The 15,607-nt window shown below is 43.8% G+C and overlaps 1 protein-coding gene across 5 annotated transcripts in view; it reads left to right on the top strand.

Moving 5' to 3' along the window:
- Positions 1 to 1,867: 1,867 nt before the first annotated feature.
- The window catches only part of MLKL (mixed lineage kinase domain like pseudokinase), a 29,161-nt gene continuing 15,421 nt past the window's right edge, over positions 1,868 to 15,607 (top strand). The window contains exons 1-5 of one of the 5 annotated variants that reach the window (XM_073015569.1): positions 1,868 to 2,385; positions 2,525 to 2,614; positions 7,432 to 7,893; positions 10,175 to 10,249; positions 11,115 to 11,298. In XM_073015569.1, the coding sequence (XP_072871670.1) occupies positions 7,434 to 7,893; positions 10,175 to 10,249; positions 11,115 to 11,298 (719 nt within the window). In that variant the 5' untranslated portion in view covers positions 1,868 to 2,385; positions 2,525 to 2,614; positions 7,432 to 7,433. Of the gene's footprint in view, positions 2,386 to 2,507; positions 2,615 to 2,693; positions 2,938 to 7,431; positions 7,894 to 10,174; positions 10,250 to 11,114; positions 11,299 to 15,607 lie in introns of those variants that run through there. The other 4 variants (XM_073015570.1, XM_073015568.1, XM_073015571.1 and 1 more) reach the window with 4 other exon arrangements.

Here is a 15,607-nt window from a genome sequence, read left to right as displayed (position 1 = left end):
GATCCATTCAGGCAATTTTTGCATAGAATATGAGGTTTAGGTGAAGTTCATTTTTTTGTCCAGTTACTGCACCACCATTTGAACACCACATATCTGGCAAAGGACTAATATCTAGAATATTTAAACTCTCAAAACTCAAGTTTTTAAAAAACAATTCAACTAAAACTGGGCAAAAGACATGGACAGACATTTCACCAATGAGGCTAAACACATGGCAAACAAGCACACAAAGACACGTACATCATCACCAGGCACTAAAGAAATGCCAATTGAAACCATGATGAGGCCAGGTACGGTGGCTCACGCCTGTAATCCCAGCACTTTGGGAGGCCAAGGTGGGTGGAACACCTGAGGTCAGGAGTTCAAGACCAGTCTGGCCAATATGGTGAAACCCTATCTTACTAAAAATACAAAAAATAGACAGGTGTGCTGGTGCACTTCTGTAGTCCCAGCTACTTGGGAGGCTGAGGCTGGAGAATTACTTGAACCCAGGAGGTGGAGGTTGCAGTGAGCTGAGATGGTGCCACTGTGCTCCAGCCTGGGCAACAGAGTGAGACTCCATCTCAAAACAAAACAAAACAAAAAACCATGATGATACATCACTATTTACCTGTTAGAATAGCTAAAAATCCAGACAGGGACAAAACAAAATGCTGCTGCAGATGCAGAGAAACTGAATGTCTTGTACATTGATGGTGGTACAGTTAAAAAAAAAAAAAGAAAAGAAAAAAATTCCAAAAGGTTATACATTGTATGATTTTGTTTATAGCAGATCAGTATACCCATCCTGCAGCTGCTATGAATGTTGACAGCTAAAGACTCACACAGCTTCCCCCTCATCTGGAAGGATTGCCCTGGGCAGAAAGGAGGCTGCCTCTTGTTCCAGAGCTTCATGTTCCAGACCTCCCCATGGAGCCTCCACTGACTACATCCTTGTTTCACTTTTTCTTCCCCTGTGCTATCCTACCCACCGCTCTCCCGAGAGCCTTCCTTCAATAAATCACATGCCCCTGTGTTACCTGTTGAAGGTGTCCAGGTTCTTGGAGTCTTGAACAAAGAAATGGGCAATAGGCACAAACAAAGAAAGGAAAAAATGAAGCAACAAAAGCAGAGATTTATTGAAAACAGAGGTACACTCCACAGGGTGGGAGCCAGCCTGAGCACAGGGGCTCAAGAGCTCCATTACATAATTTTCTGGGGTTTAAACACCCTCTAGAGGTTTCCACTGGTTACTTGGTGTACATCCTATGTAAATGAAGAAGATGAAGTTAGGTTGCTAAGTCACTTACTCAGTGAACACCATATGTAAATGAAGAAAATATTTCCTGTCATAGCTGAAGTGTTTCCATTTTATTTAGTTCTAGGAAGTCAGCGTGAATCAGCTTTATGTTCCCTGCCTGCTGACCCTATTCTCCTGCCTCACCTGAATCTCTTCACCTAAGACAGGAAGAAAACGGATGGTTCAGGAGAGGAAGAACAATAGCAGGGCGAACAATCACCAAAGCCGGGTTCACGTGATTCTCCCCTCTCAGGCTCCCGAGTAGCTGGGATTACAGGCATGCACCACCATGTCCGGCTAATTTTTGTATTTTTAGTAGAGACAAGGTTTCCCCATGTTGGCCAGGATAGTCTTGAACTCCTGACCTCAGGTGATCCGGCCACCTCAGCCTCCCAAAGGGCTGGGATTACAAGCATGAGCCACTGCGCCCAGTCCCCAGTTCTGTTCTTTCAGAGGGAAATAGTCTGTTGAGTAAATGCGTGACACTACTTAGACTTTATAGCTGAAGATGTAGTTAATCTTAAGAAAACCTGACTCACACTATAACAGGATGTTCTGCAATGACCTTAAAGGAGGAAGTGATTTTTTTCCCACTTTGGTGTCTCTTCCCTAGTATCCTCCCCACGCCGCCAATATTATCCAGCACAGAGAAGAAAGCACCAGAAGCGCCTCTCCAACTTGCAGGTTTTCTCTAAACTTCCAGTCCTTCCCACACCGTGTCCTGGTTATAGTAGTTGCTGGGACCTTATTCTATTCTGAATTCCCAGCCCCGAAAGAAGGCCTGGCACTAACGTGTACAGCGTAGTTACAGAGTGACTTTAAGGAAGGCAGGGAGAGTGTGGAAAGGACAGGAGGGGCATAGCAGGAGGAAGGGAGGGCTCGTGGTTCTGAGCTTCCTAGAAAGCGGCTCTAGGGAGCCGGGGCACCGTGAGCCTGGCAGTTGGCAGCTGAGCCAGGTCGGAGGGGGAAGTGTCGCAGCATTCCCTGCAGGCGTCCCAGACCTGAGGCAGTGGCCTCCGGAGGGCACAGGACAGAAACAGCCGTCCAAGTAGCTGAGTGGAGGGACCCTACTCAAGTGCAGCTGCAGTGGCCGGGGTTTCCCTCAGGTAGGATCGGGGCTCCTTGTCGCCGCCAGCCACGTGTGGTGTCCGGTACGGCCAGCGGAGTGCAGGGCGCGGACACCAGGGAAGGGGGTGCAGGGGAACTCCCGCGGGCCTCGTGTTTGCAGACTTCTCGCCTGGGCAGGAGGCGGTCGTGGGAAAGAAGGCGGAAGAGCGAGCTTTTTGGAACTCTGCACGGGACAGATTGGACGCACATCCCTCGGGAGGCACGAAGGTGAGCATGGGGTCTCCCCAGGAGGCGGCGGGGCCGAGGGGCTGCAGCCGGATTCCTGGGCAGTGACGGGAAGAACAGGGCGTGAGGTGGCCCGGTCCGAATTCCTGGAACTCAGGACCGAGTTGGTTTCATTTCCTCGGCTCTGATGGTGGAGCTTCCTGCTCCGATCTCGCACTACCTTCTGCCAAAGCCAGAGGCCCAGTAGCGGTGGGGGTCGTGGAGGACAGGGACACGAGAACAAGTAACCTGATGTCTTCTCAGAGAAACGAAGCCTTCAGGTTTGCAGGCTGAAGGCGAGAGAGAGAGACAGAGAGGGGGAAGAGGTAAATGTCTGATAATCTTTATTTATTTTATTTTATTTTTATTTTTTGGAGGGAAGAGGTGAATTTGAATTATTGCCATTTAAAGATTTTTCACTTTTAAAATTAGTAACGTGTTTTCTCATTGTAATATATGAACATAATCCCCTTTTTCTTTTTATGTATTTATTATTAGAGATGGGGTCTTCCTCTGTTGCCCGGGCTGGGGTGCAGTGGTACAATCATAGCTCACTGCAGCCTCCGAAACTCCTGGGCTCAAGTGATCCTCCCGCCAGATCCTCCCAAGTAGTTAGGACTACAGGGTGCACACCACCAGACCCAATTACATTTCTTTTGTATTTTTTCGTAGAGCCAGGGTCTCACTTTTTCACCCAGGCTGGTCTCAAACTCCTGGGCTCAGGTGATCCTCCTACCTCGCCCTCCTAAAGTGCTGGGATTACAGGTGTGAGCCACTGCAGCTGGCCTGAACATATTCTTAGTTGTTTGTTTTACATATTATAAATAGCGCTGCAGTGAACATCTTAGTAGCCATCTATCTACACACACAAGCTTTCTACATCATAAGTTCCTAGAAATTCAAATTGCCCAGTCAACGTGTGTATATATTTATATTCCCTTTCTTCCCTTAGAGCTCATATACTTAATAAACCCTTAAACAATTGAAGTTATTGTAGGGCGCTTTTTTCCCGATGTTTTGCAGTTTTTAATATATTTTAATATCATACAGGCAAGTCCCCTTTTCTTTATTTTTTAAAATCCTAGTTATCCCTACTAATTTCCTGTTTCAAATGAACTTTTCATTTTGTTTCAATGCCAAAATATGTCATTAGATGTTTTATTGGAACTGCATTAAATTGGATTTAAATTTGGGAAGGATTGCTGGGTTGGTCTATTTTAGTCTTTCCAGCCAGAAACATGACACTTCTTCTCTTTCCTCCTTTCTTCAAGCTTTGTTTTGTGCAATTTTCTTTTTTTTTTTCTTTTGAGATGGATGATCTTGGCTCAGTGTAACCTCCACCTCCCAGGTTCAAGCAATTCTCCTCCCTCGGCCTCCCTAGTAGCTGGGATTACAGGCACCTGCTACCATGCTCAGCTAATTTTAGTATCTTTAGTAGAGATGGAATTTCACCATGTTGGCTGGGCTGATCTCAAACTCCCGACTTCAGGTGATCCACCTGCTTCAGCCTCCCAAAGTGCTGAGATTACAGGCGTGAGCCACTGCGCCCGCTACAATTTTCTTCATACCATGCCACCACTGTATAATTGATTATTTTAAATTGTTTGTCACTTCTATGGGTGCGATATTTTCCCCACTGTCCTTTCTGATTAGTTTGTGCTGAGATATGGCTTTCTGATGAGGCTGGTAGTAAGATAACTGGAGCTTGGAGCTAGGAAGCTAAAATTTGCAAGATTCCTTGAACAACATTGTCACATGTGCTTCTGTTTCTGGTGCAACAGAGAAAGTGTAAAACCCTTTGCCCTCACAATTCCCAAGAAATAGCCTTGAAGATACGTGCTTAGCATGTGGGAATAGCTGGGTAGTCTGAGATCTGCTAGTCTTTTTAGGAGTGCCCTAATAACTCTTACCTCCCTTGCCCAGTCACTCAGGCAGCAAAAATGCAAATACATCAATTGCTCATTTATTTAGTTTCACTTCTACCAGTGCCTCACTCATGTTTTAAAGCCATATTTGGGCTCCAGGCCAAGCTGTTATTTAATCCATAAACTGGTGGTAATACTTAACCTACCTTTTTCACTAAGCTGTTAAAAAAAAAAAAAAAAGGCCAGGTGCAGTGGCTCACACCTGTAATCCTAGCACTTTGGGAGGCTGAGGCGGGTGGATCACGAGATCAGGAGTTCAAGATCAGCCTGGCCAACATGGTGAAACCTCGCCTCTACTAAAAACTACAAAAATTAGCCAAGCGAAGTGGCAGGCACTTGTAGTTCCGGCTACTCGGGAGGCTGGGGCAGAAGAATCACTTGAACCCGGGGGGTGGAGGTTGCAGTGAGCCACGATTGTGTCACTGCACTTCAGCCTGGGTGACAGGGCGAGACTCTATCTCAAAAAAAAAAAAACCAAAACTAACTTTGTTTTTTGTTGTCATTGTTATTGGTGGTAGTGGTGGTATTTTTGAGACACAGTCTTATTTTGTTGCCCAGGCTGGATGGAGTCAGTGGCACACTCATGGCTCACTACAGCCTTGACCTCCCAGCCTCAATCAGTTCTCCCTCCTCAGGTTCTGGAGTAGCTGGGACTATAGGCAAGCACCACCACACCCAGCACATTTTTGTATTTTTTTTTTAGAGACAGGGTTTCACCATGTTGCCCAGGCTGGTCTCGAACTCAGGCTCATGCGATCCCCTGGCCTCAGCCTCACCAAGTGCTGGGATTACAGGTTTGAGCCATCACACCTTACCCTAACTTTATTTTAAATACTTTGGAAACTGGTTTCATGGCCTTGTGATTATTTGAATGCAACCTCCCTGAACCACAGCGTCTTCACTTTTCACCTGTTTGTTTTTTCTAGACAGGGTCTCTCTCTGTTTCCCAGACTGGAGTGCAGTGGTGTCATCATAGCTCACTGCAGCCTTGACCTCCTAGGCTCAAGCAATTCCCCCACCTCAGCCTCTTGAGTAGCTGGGACTACAGGTCCCAGCTAATTTTTGTATTTTTAGTAGAGATGGGTCTCGCTGTGTTGCCCAAAATGGTCTGGAACTCCTGGCCTCAAGCAATCCTCCCATCTCTTCCTCCCAAAATATTGGGATAACAGGCAAGAACTACCATGCCCAGCCAGTATCTTCATCTGTTAAATAAAAATAACCATGGAGAGCTGGGGGTTCCCGAGCACTTAGGATGTAGTGGGTGAATTGAGAGATCTAGCATCATCATTATTACCATCATTCATTGCTGAACACAGTTGGCTTTAGTTGCAAATAAAGCAAACATGATTCAAACTGCCTTAAACAATCAGGGAAGTCATTGGTCCATGAAACCTGTAGTTAGGGGATGGGGTACACTTCAGTGTCAGTTCAAACCAGTGGCTCAGTGTTGTCATCAAGGACTCAGATTCTTTCTCCCTTTCCATTCTACCATGCTCAGGTCAGCCTCATTCCAAGCTTTAGGATCAGGGCTCTGTGCTTGCTCACTCATGTTCAGAGAAGAGAGAGAGGTTGAGAGTAGGAAGCTGGCACTGCAGCCTCAACCTCCTAGGCTCAAGAAATCCTCCTATCTCAACTTCCCAGGCGGCTGAGACTACAGGTGTGTGCCATCACACCAGGTTAATTTATTATATATATTATATATATGGAATATTATGTATGTATTACAATATATATGTAATATATTATATATATTTTTTGAGATGGTACAACCTCTGCCCCCTGGGTTCAAGCAATTCTTCTGACTCAGTCTTCCGAGTAGCTGGAATTACAGGCGTGCACCACCACACCCAGCTAATTTTTGTATTTTTAGTACACACGGGGTTTCACCATGTTTGCCAGGTTGGTTTCCAACTCCTGACCTCAAGTGATCTGCCCTCCTCAGCCTTCCAAAGTGCTGGGATTACAGGCATGAGCCACTGCGCCCAGCCAATTTTATATTTTATTTATTTTATTTTATTATATTTTTTATTTTTCTAGAGAAAGGGTCTCACTTTGCTGTCCAGACTGATCTGGAACTCCTGGCCTCAAGCAATCCTCCTGCCTCTTCCTCTCAAAGTGCTGCGATTATCGGTGGGAGCCACCTCGCTCGCTCAGCTGCATTTTTCTTAAAGCACTGTAGGAAGAAACTGAACAAATTTTTGTAGGAAAAATGAAAGATAGACAGTCCACATGTTTTAAGAAAAAGAGAAAGAAACATACTTATCTGTGGCAGTAAAGACTAGCCCAGCTCACTTCACTCATTTGAATTACCTGCCTGGCCCCTGAAACCTCTATGCTTTAGCAGGATATATTTGTAATAGGTGAAACTGATGTAAACATATCGACCTGAAAATTTACATGCAATACAATTTATTCCTTGATCACTTAACAGTCCATGACAGACGTTCCAGGTCTGTGGGTAGCTCTTCTCCAAGTGATGATCCAGGGACTCAGGACCCTTCTTGGGGCTCCACCACCCCTAGGGCCGCTTCTTCACGCGCAGCCAGCCAGCAAAGGGAGAGTGTGTGGAGGCAGCAAAGTTGCCCCAGTCCGAAGTAGAGCGGGTCACATGCACTTACACCCCATTGGTGAGAACTAGTCACATGGCCACATCACGCTGCAAGGAAGGCTGGGAGATGTAGTTCCGGCTGGACCAGCTCTTCCCAACTGCAACTCTATTATTGTGGGAGGGCAGAACAGGTTTTGGTGGGCAGCAAACCATCTCCATCTTGTATGAAAATGCTAGGGAGACCTCCTCAGGCATTTAAATCACAGACCCCTTTGATTCTTTCTTAGCCAAGTAGTGAATATGCAGGAGATTTGGAGATTTCACCAAATTACATTCATTTCTTCCAGGCATGGAAAATTTGAAGCATATTATCACCCTTGGCCAGGCCATCCACAAACGGTGTGAAGAGATGAAATACTGCAAGAAACAGTGCCAGCGCCTGGGCTACCGCGTCCTCGGCCTGGTCGAGTCTCTGGAGATGCTCCAGGACCAAGGAAAGAGGAGCGTGCCCTCTGAGAAGTTAACCACAGCCATGAACCGCTTTAAGGCTGCCCTGGAGAAGGCTAATGAGGAGATAGAAAAGTTCAGCAATAAATCCAATATCTGCAGGTTTCTAACAGCAAGCCAGGACAAAATACTCTTCAAGGATGTGAACAAGAACCTGAATGATGTCTGGAAGGAGCTCTCGCTGTTACTACAGATTGAGCAACGCATGCCTGTTTCACGCATAAGCCAAGGAGCGTCCTGGGCACAGGAAGATCAGCAGGATGCAGACGAAGACAGGCGAGACTTCCAGATGCTAAGAAGGGGCAAGTTTGGTTTTTGGTGGGGAGTGGGAGTGCAGTTGAACACATTTTAGCCTCACTTTAATTCACCAAAGGAGCAGCAAGGATGAAGTTTGAGCAGCTGTAACATACTTGTAGCTCAAAACTCCTAACATCCTTTGGCCCAGATATATGGTGAGGGCTGGTGAAATTTGGGCAAGTCAGTGTAGAGGAGGAGTTTTTTGTTTCATTTCATTTTTTGAGACAGGGTCTCTTTTGCATGGGCTGGAGGACAGTGGCACAATCATAGCTCACTGTAGCGTCAGGTTCAAGTGATCCTCCCACCTCAGCCTCTGGAGTGGCTGGGACTATAGGTGTGCACGCCACCATGCCCAGCTAATTTTTATTTTATTTTTTGCAGATAGGGAGTCTCAATATGTTGCCCAGGCTGGTGTAGAACTCCTGGCCTCAAGTGATCCTCTGGCCTCAGCCTCCCAAAGTGTTGGGATTACAGTCACCTAGGAGGTCGAGGCTGCAGTGAGCCATGATTATTCCATTGCTCTGCAGTCTGGGTGACAGAGCGAGATTCTGTCTCCAAAACCAAAGGGTGGAGGGGGGCCAGCATGAGAAGTAAATCTCCCTCCTTGACCTCGAGGGCTCCGTTTCCCATTCTGAGGACATGAGACCTTCAGTACTGAAACTGGGGAAGTCTAATGGAAACCATATAGACACACTGATAATCTAATCCATTGTTGGTAGAAGGATATTTGTGCAACCTTTATCAAAATGTGAGATACAATCACACAATCTACCAGTTTCTTGAATACCCTTCTGGAGATTTAAGTATATATATTTTATTGTTGTCACACAGTCAGCATCATACCAAACACTTTGTTCTGTTTCTTCTTTTCTCATTAAATAATTTTAAATATCTCCCATGTAAATATCCATGGAATTATATAGCTTGTTTTCCTACTTGGCATCTATCCTACTGTTTTGTTTTGTTGTATGATCATACCAGCAGCATACAAATTCAAAAACAACCCAATACATACACCCATCATTTTTTCCCATTTTTTGTGATAAAATATACATAACATAAAATTTACCATTTCAACCATTTTTAGATGCCAATTCAGTAGCATCAAGTATATTCACATGGTTCTGAAACCATCACCACCATCTATCACCAAAATTTTTTTTTCTTTTCTTTCTTTCTTTCTTTTCTTTTCTTTTTTCTTTTTCTTTTTTTTTTTTTTTTTTTTTTTTTTTTTTTTGAGACAGAGTCTTGCTCTATCACCCAGGCTGAAGAGCAGTGGCACAATCTTGGCTCACTGCAACCTCTGCCTCCTGGGTTCAAGCAATTCTTGTGCCTCAGCCACCCGAGTAGTTGGGATTACAGGCATGTGCCACTACACCCAGCTTACTTTTGTATTTTTAGTAGAGATGGGGTTTTACCATCTCTACTGACGAGTTTGACCAGGCTGGTCTCAAACTTCTGACCTCAAGTGATCTGCCTGACTCGGCCTCCCAAAGTGCTAGGATTACAGGCATAAGCCACCAGTCCTGGCCTATTTCAAGATATCTTTATGAGTAATTCCCAGAAGTGGAATTATTAGGTAAAATCACTAGGTCAAAGACTATATTTTAAATTTTGGTAGAAGTTGCACAGATATTACTCCTACCAACGATGCATGAGGTTATCTGCTTCTCTATACTTTTCCCATAAGAGACTTTCCCACTTTTGGTAGTCAGGGTTACATGTCCCCAGAACTCCTCAGTCTTGGGCAGACAGGGATGGCTGACCATTGTAAATAGTGTGTTGTAAATTTTCAAACATGTTTCTGAGTATATAAATCAGGATAGATTTGATTATGCTGTAGTTTAAAAAAAACAACCACTCAGTGTTCTAAAAAAACAAGTTTATTTCTCATTCAGGCAAAGTCCAGGGGACTCTCCAAGGTGAATGTCCTCCTTCTAGGATACTTTCAATAGTATAGCACTCCCATGTTGACACAAACTTTCTTCACTTCCAAAGCAGCCAGGTTGGAACCTTATGCAGAGTCAGTTAAATGCTCCCTCTGGGAAGTGACAGACATCTCTTTCCTTCATTTCTTAGCCAAAGTGAGTTACCCAGCTATGCTTTAATGCATTTCCTATGTGCTTAGAAGTAGAAATCTGAATATTGGTGATCAGTAGTAATCCCATCATAATGAATATGATAGGTAAAAAATGATATCTCAACAGTTTTAATTAGCATTTTAGTTTTGATTGGCATGTGATTTTAATTTCTGTTTTGAGCATTCACTGTCCTTTTTTCCTGCAGGTAATGAAGAAATAGAAGCTTCATTGAGACAATTAGAAATCAACATGAAAGAAATCAAGGAAACTTTGAGGCAGTGTAAGTTTTCATGTGCCCTGCTGTTTCTGATGGCCCCCAAACTAGAAGTCATCAGTTTACTGGGACCCCAGCCTCCCCCTACCCCTGCATTTGTCCATTTTCTGTGCTGGATGACTGGAAGCAGCCCACAGGTTTGGGGATCCATTCATGGCTAACCCAGGCTTCTGTCCATGGAATAACATCCAGAGGCGGCTTCTTGACCAGTAAGATATCTTCTAACAGCTGTCAAAGTGCTTAAAAATCTCTATGAATAGCAACAAAGCTTCAGTTCGGTTGCTGAATTTCCAAGAAAAAATTCAAATCAAATTTAAAATGCCCACTCATTCATTCATTCAACAAAACTGTATCTGTTTTATGCCAGAAGCCATGCAAAAAGGGGACTAAGATGCAGAGAAGGACACTGACTTCCAGGAGCGCATGGGGTAGAGGAGAAAAGAGGAAAGACAGACAATGAACACACAACAGCAAGGTTACTGAGCTTGAACTATGTCCCTAACTACTAGATCTGAAATGACTAGACCAGATGCCAGATGCTCAAATGCCAAGCTCTGGGTAACAGGAATAGAGATCCTTCCAGGATGAGATAGATGAGTCTGGATGAGGGTTAAGGCTGGAGGGACAGGTGGGATTTGAAGAGGAGGGAAAGGAAGTGGATGACACATTCTGTCACTGTGTCTCTACTGGTCACTCAGAGGCATTGGAGCCGCTCCCTTGGGCTGAGTCAATCAGAAGCCCCAGCCACGACCAGCTCTGGTTCATGTTGTAGAGCTTCCCACTCACACATCACAAGGATGCCACCTCCCTTAGGACCCCTTCCTCTGCTCATTGACTCTTTTGTCGTCTTTCCTCTTGGGGCTGAGGTCAGGTTTACTACCAAAATGCATGCAGATCCCGCAAGAGCAAATCAAGGAAATCAAGAAGGAGCACCTCTCAGAATCCCCGTGGATTCTGCTAAGGGAAAATAAAGTCAGCACACTTTATAAAGGAGAATACCACAGAGCTCCAGTGACCATAAAAGTATTCAACAAACCCCAGGCTGGCAGCATTGCGTAAGTTGTTTTGTGTGGTTCTCTCGTGTGTACCAATACTTATTCTCTGTAACTCTCCAGGGAGAGAGGGGTATTGTCTCCATTTTTAGATGAGGAAGCCTGGGCCTCAAAGGGTTAAATGACTGCTCTCCACTATTAAAGAGCAGTCTTGACTTAAATACGTCTTTCCACCTCAGTTCTAGTCTTCTCTCCTTTATTCATGTATATATTTAAAAAAACAAAAAAACTTTCTCTTCCAACCCTGTTTCCCAGTTGCTCATCTCCTCCCCAGACAGTAATTCTAGTGTGTTTTGTTTGTATCTGTTCTTGCAAAATGTATGCATACATTTTTCCTGTTCACAACTGGTAGAGTTATGTGTCTGTTACCTCCTTTCCTCATTTTTCTCACTCAACATCATGAAACATGTTCCATACTTGGACTCCTTAATTTCTGTCTGCCATCCATGGTGAAGATCCCCATTTTGCCAATTTTTTATTTTTATTTTTATTTTTATTTTTTTTGAGACAAGGTCTCACTCTGTTGTCCAGGCTGGAGTGCAGTGGTGACATCATAGCTCATTGCAGCCTTAACCTCCCGGGCTCCAGCAATCCTCACACCTCAGCCTCCCAAGTAGCTGGGACAGCAAGTATGCACCACCATGCTTAGCTAATTTTTAAATTTTTTGTAGAGACAGGGTCCCACTGTGCTGCCCAGGCTGGTCTGGAACTCCTGGACTCAAGCACCTCCTGCCTCAGCCTTCCAAAGTGCTGGAATAACAGGCATGAGCCATATATTTTGTCTATTTTTTTTTTTTTCCAGTGATGAAATCCAGTCAACTTCCAACTTCTCCCCATCAAAAAGATGCCATACTAAGTATCCCTTTAGGGACCTGTATGAGAATTCTTTGGGATATAGCACCAGGAGAGAAAATGATGGGCCATAGGATATGTGTATATTAAGTGACTAAGTACTACCAGGCAACTCTTCAGAACAGAGTGTCTATGCCTACACTCCCATAAGCAACCTCATCAACCCTTAGTGTTATCCAGCTTTCTAATTACTTTCATCCTTCTAGTTATAAAGTGATCAATATCTTGTAGTTATTTGAACTTGCATTTCTGTTTTTACTAATGAATTCAAGCCCTTATTTACATGTTTTAGCTATTTGGGTTTTCTCTTCCATAGATTGCCTGTTCATATCCTCTGCCCTTTTTTCCATCATGGTTGCTGCTTTTGTCTTGTCTGTTTGTAGATCTTTGTATATTGTGGAAATCAAGCACTTGTCAGCTTTAGATATTGCAGATTTTTATTTGTGCTCTGGAGGTACCCTTCCCCACCTCTAGATCTTAAAGGCATTCTATATTTTCTTCTCTTAACTTTACAGTTTTATTTTTTATATTTAGGTTTTAATCCACGTTAATCCACCTACTAGAATCCACCTTTGTATGTGACATTATGTAGGGCCAACTTTCATTTTTAGCCACATAGTAAGTCAGTTTTCTCTATACCATCTATTAAGTGGTCTGTCTTTTCCTTGTTGATTTGTGGTACCATATTTATTGTATATTAAGTTTTTATATAGACATGGATCTGACTCTGATCTCTCTAATCTTTCCCACTGATCAATTTGTCTGTTTCTGTACCAATGACACACTGTTACTGTATTTTTCATGTGACTTTGCAATAAGTTTTGGTATCTGATAAAGAACTTCCTCCTGATTCTTCTTTTTCAGGTTGACTTAGCTAAATAAATATCAAAGAAAGTTTTATCCCACTCCTCAAAATGTGATCAAGATTTTGATTGAGACCGTATTTTTAACAGTTTTATTGAGATACATTTTACATACCATAAGATTTACCTATTTAAAATGTACAATTTAATGACTTTAAGTATATTTACAGGCCGGGTGCAGTAGCTCACACCTGTAATCCCAGCACTTTGGGAGGCCAAGGCGGGCAGATCACCTGAGGTCAGGAGTTCAAGACCAGCCTGGCCAACATGGTGAAACCCCGTCTCTACAAAAAATACAAAAATTAGCGGGGCATGGTGGTGTGACCCTATAATCCCAGCTACTTGGGAGGCTGAGGCAGGAGAATCACTTGAACCTTGGAGGCCAAGGTTGCAGTGAGCTGAGATCGTGCCACTGCACTCCAGCCTGGGTGACAGAGCAAGACTCCAACGAAAAAAAAAGAAGAAGAAGAAGAAAGGAAGGAAGGAAGGAAGGAAGGGAGGGAGGGAGGGAGAGAGGGAAGGAGGGAAACCATATATCACTAGTAGTCATTCCTCATTCACCCCCATCACCACCATCCTGAGCCCCAGGCAACACTCCTACCTTCTGTCTCTATAGATTTGCCTTTTCCAAATCTTTAATGTAAATGGAATAATACAATACGTGATCTGTTGAGTCTGGCTTCTTTCACTTAGCATGTTATTTTCAAGATTCATCTATATTGTAGCAAGTATCATTTCTTCATTCCTTTTTTATGGCTGAATGATAGTCCGTTGTATGGACATCTTATTTATCCATTGATCAGTTGATGAACCCTGTATTTTTCCCACTTTTTGATTATTATGAATAATGTTTCTGTGTACATTCATGTACAGGTTTTGGGGGTTTTTTAAATTTTGTTCTGTTTGACATAGAGTCTTGCTCTTTCACTCATGCTGGAGTGTAGTGGTGTGACATCAGCTCAACCGCAACCTCCACCTCCTGGGTTCAAGCAATTCTCATGCCTCAGCCTCCCGAGTAGCTGGGACTACAGGCGTGCGCCAACATGCCCAGCTAATTTTTGTATTTTCAGTGGTGACGGGTTTTGCCATGTTGGCCAGGCTGGTCTGAAACTCCTAACCTCAAGTGATCCACCCACCTTGGCCTCCCCAAATGCTGGGGTTAGAGGCTTGAGCCACTGCACCTGGCCCTCCTGTGTTTTCTTCTAAGAGTTTATAGTTTTGGCTCTTATATTTAGGTTTCCAATGTTGAGTTAATTTTGGTGTATTGTATAAGATAGTCATTCAACTTCATTTTTCTGCATGTTGATATCCAGATGTCCTAGAACCATTTGTTTAAAAGACTGTGCTGGCCTGGCACTGCAGCTCACATTTGTAATTCTAGCACTTTGGGAGGCCGAGGCAGGTGGATCACTTGAGGTCAGGAGTTCGAGACCAGCCTACCCAACATGGTGAAACCCCATCTCTACTAAAAATACAAAAATTAGCTGGGCGTTGGCTGGGCGCAGTGGCTCATGCCTGTAATCCTAGCACTTTGGGAGGCCAAGGCGGGCAGATCTCCAGGTCAGGAGATCAAGACCATCCTGGCTAACATAGTGAAACCTCATCTCTACTAAAAATACAAAAAATTAGCCAGGTGTGGTAGCAGGTGCCTGTAGTCCCAGCTACTTGGGAGGCTGAGGCAGTAGAATCGTTTGAACCCAGGAGGCAGGTGTTGCAGTGAGCAGAAATTGCACCACTGCACTCTAGCCTGGGTGACAGATCGCGTTCCAAAAAAAAAAAAAATGTGAAAAATCAACTGGCTTTATCTGTATGACTTTACTTCTGGACTCCCAATTCTATTCCACTGATCTATTTGTCTAGTCTTATGATAGCACTATACTGTCTTCATTACTGTAGCCTTGTGATATGTTTGAAATTAAGAAGTATGAGTCTTCCAGCTTTGTTCTTTTTTTGCAAGACTGTCTTGGCTATCCTGAATTCCTTTCATTTCCATACAAATTTTAGGAATATCTTGTCAATTTCTGTTTTCGTTTTTGCTTTTTTTTGCCAACTACAAATTGGGTAAGGATTGCATTGAACCTGTAGGTCAATTTGGAAAATGTTATCATCTTAATGATACAAAGTCTTCCTATTCAAGAACATGGGATGTCTTTCCACTTCTTTAGATCTTTTAAAATTTCTTGCCAGGTGCAGTGACTCATGCCTATAATCCCAGCACTTTGGGAGGCTGAGGCAGGAGGATCACCTGAGGTCAGGAGTTCGAGACTAGTCTGGCCAACATGGTGAAATCCCGTCTCTAGTAAAAATACAAAAATTAGCTGGGCGTGGTGGCAGGTGCCTGTAATCCCAGCTATTCGGGAGGCTGAGGCAGAAGAATTGCTTGAACCCGGGAGGCAGAGGTTGCAGTGAGCCGAGATCCTGCCATTGCACTCCAGCCTGGGCAACAAGAGTGAGACTCCGTCTCAAAAAACAAACAAACAAACAAAAACAAACAAACAAACCAAAACAAAATTCTTTCAACAATTTAGGTACAAAATTTTAGGTACAAAATTTTCAGGGTAAGACTTGCACTTCTTTTATAAATTTATTGCTAAGTA

This window comes from Chlorocebus sabaeus, chromosome 5 (assembly GCF_047675955.1).
Source record: "Chlorocebus sabaeus isolate Y175 chromosome 5, mChlSab1.0.hap1, whole genome shotgun sequence".
NCBI lineage: Eukaryota > Metazoa > Chordata > Mammalia > Primates > Cercopithecidae > Chlorocebus > Chlorocebus sabaeus.
This window is presented reverse-complemented; position numbering and strand designations above follow the sequence as displayed.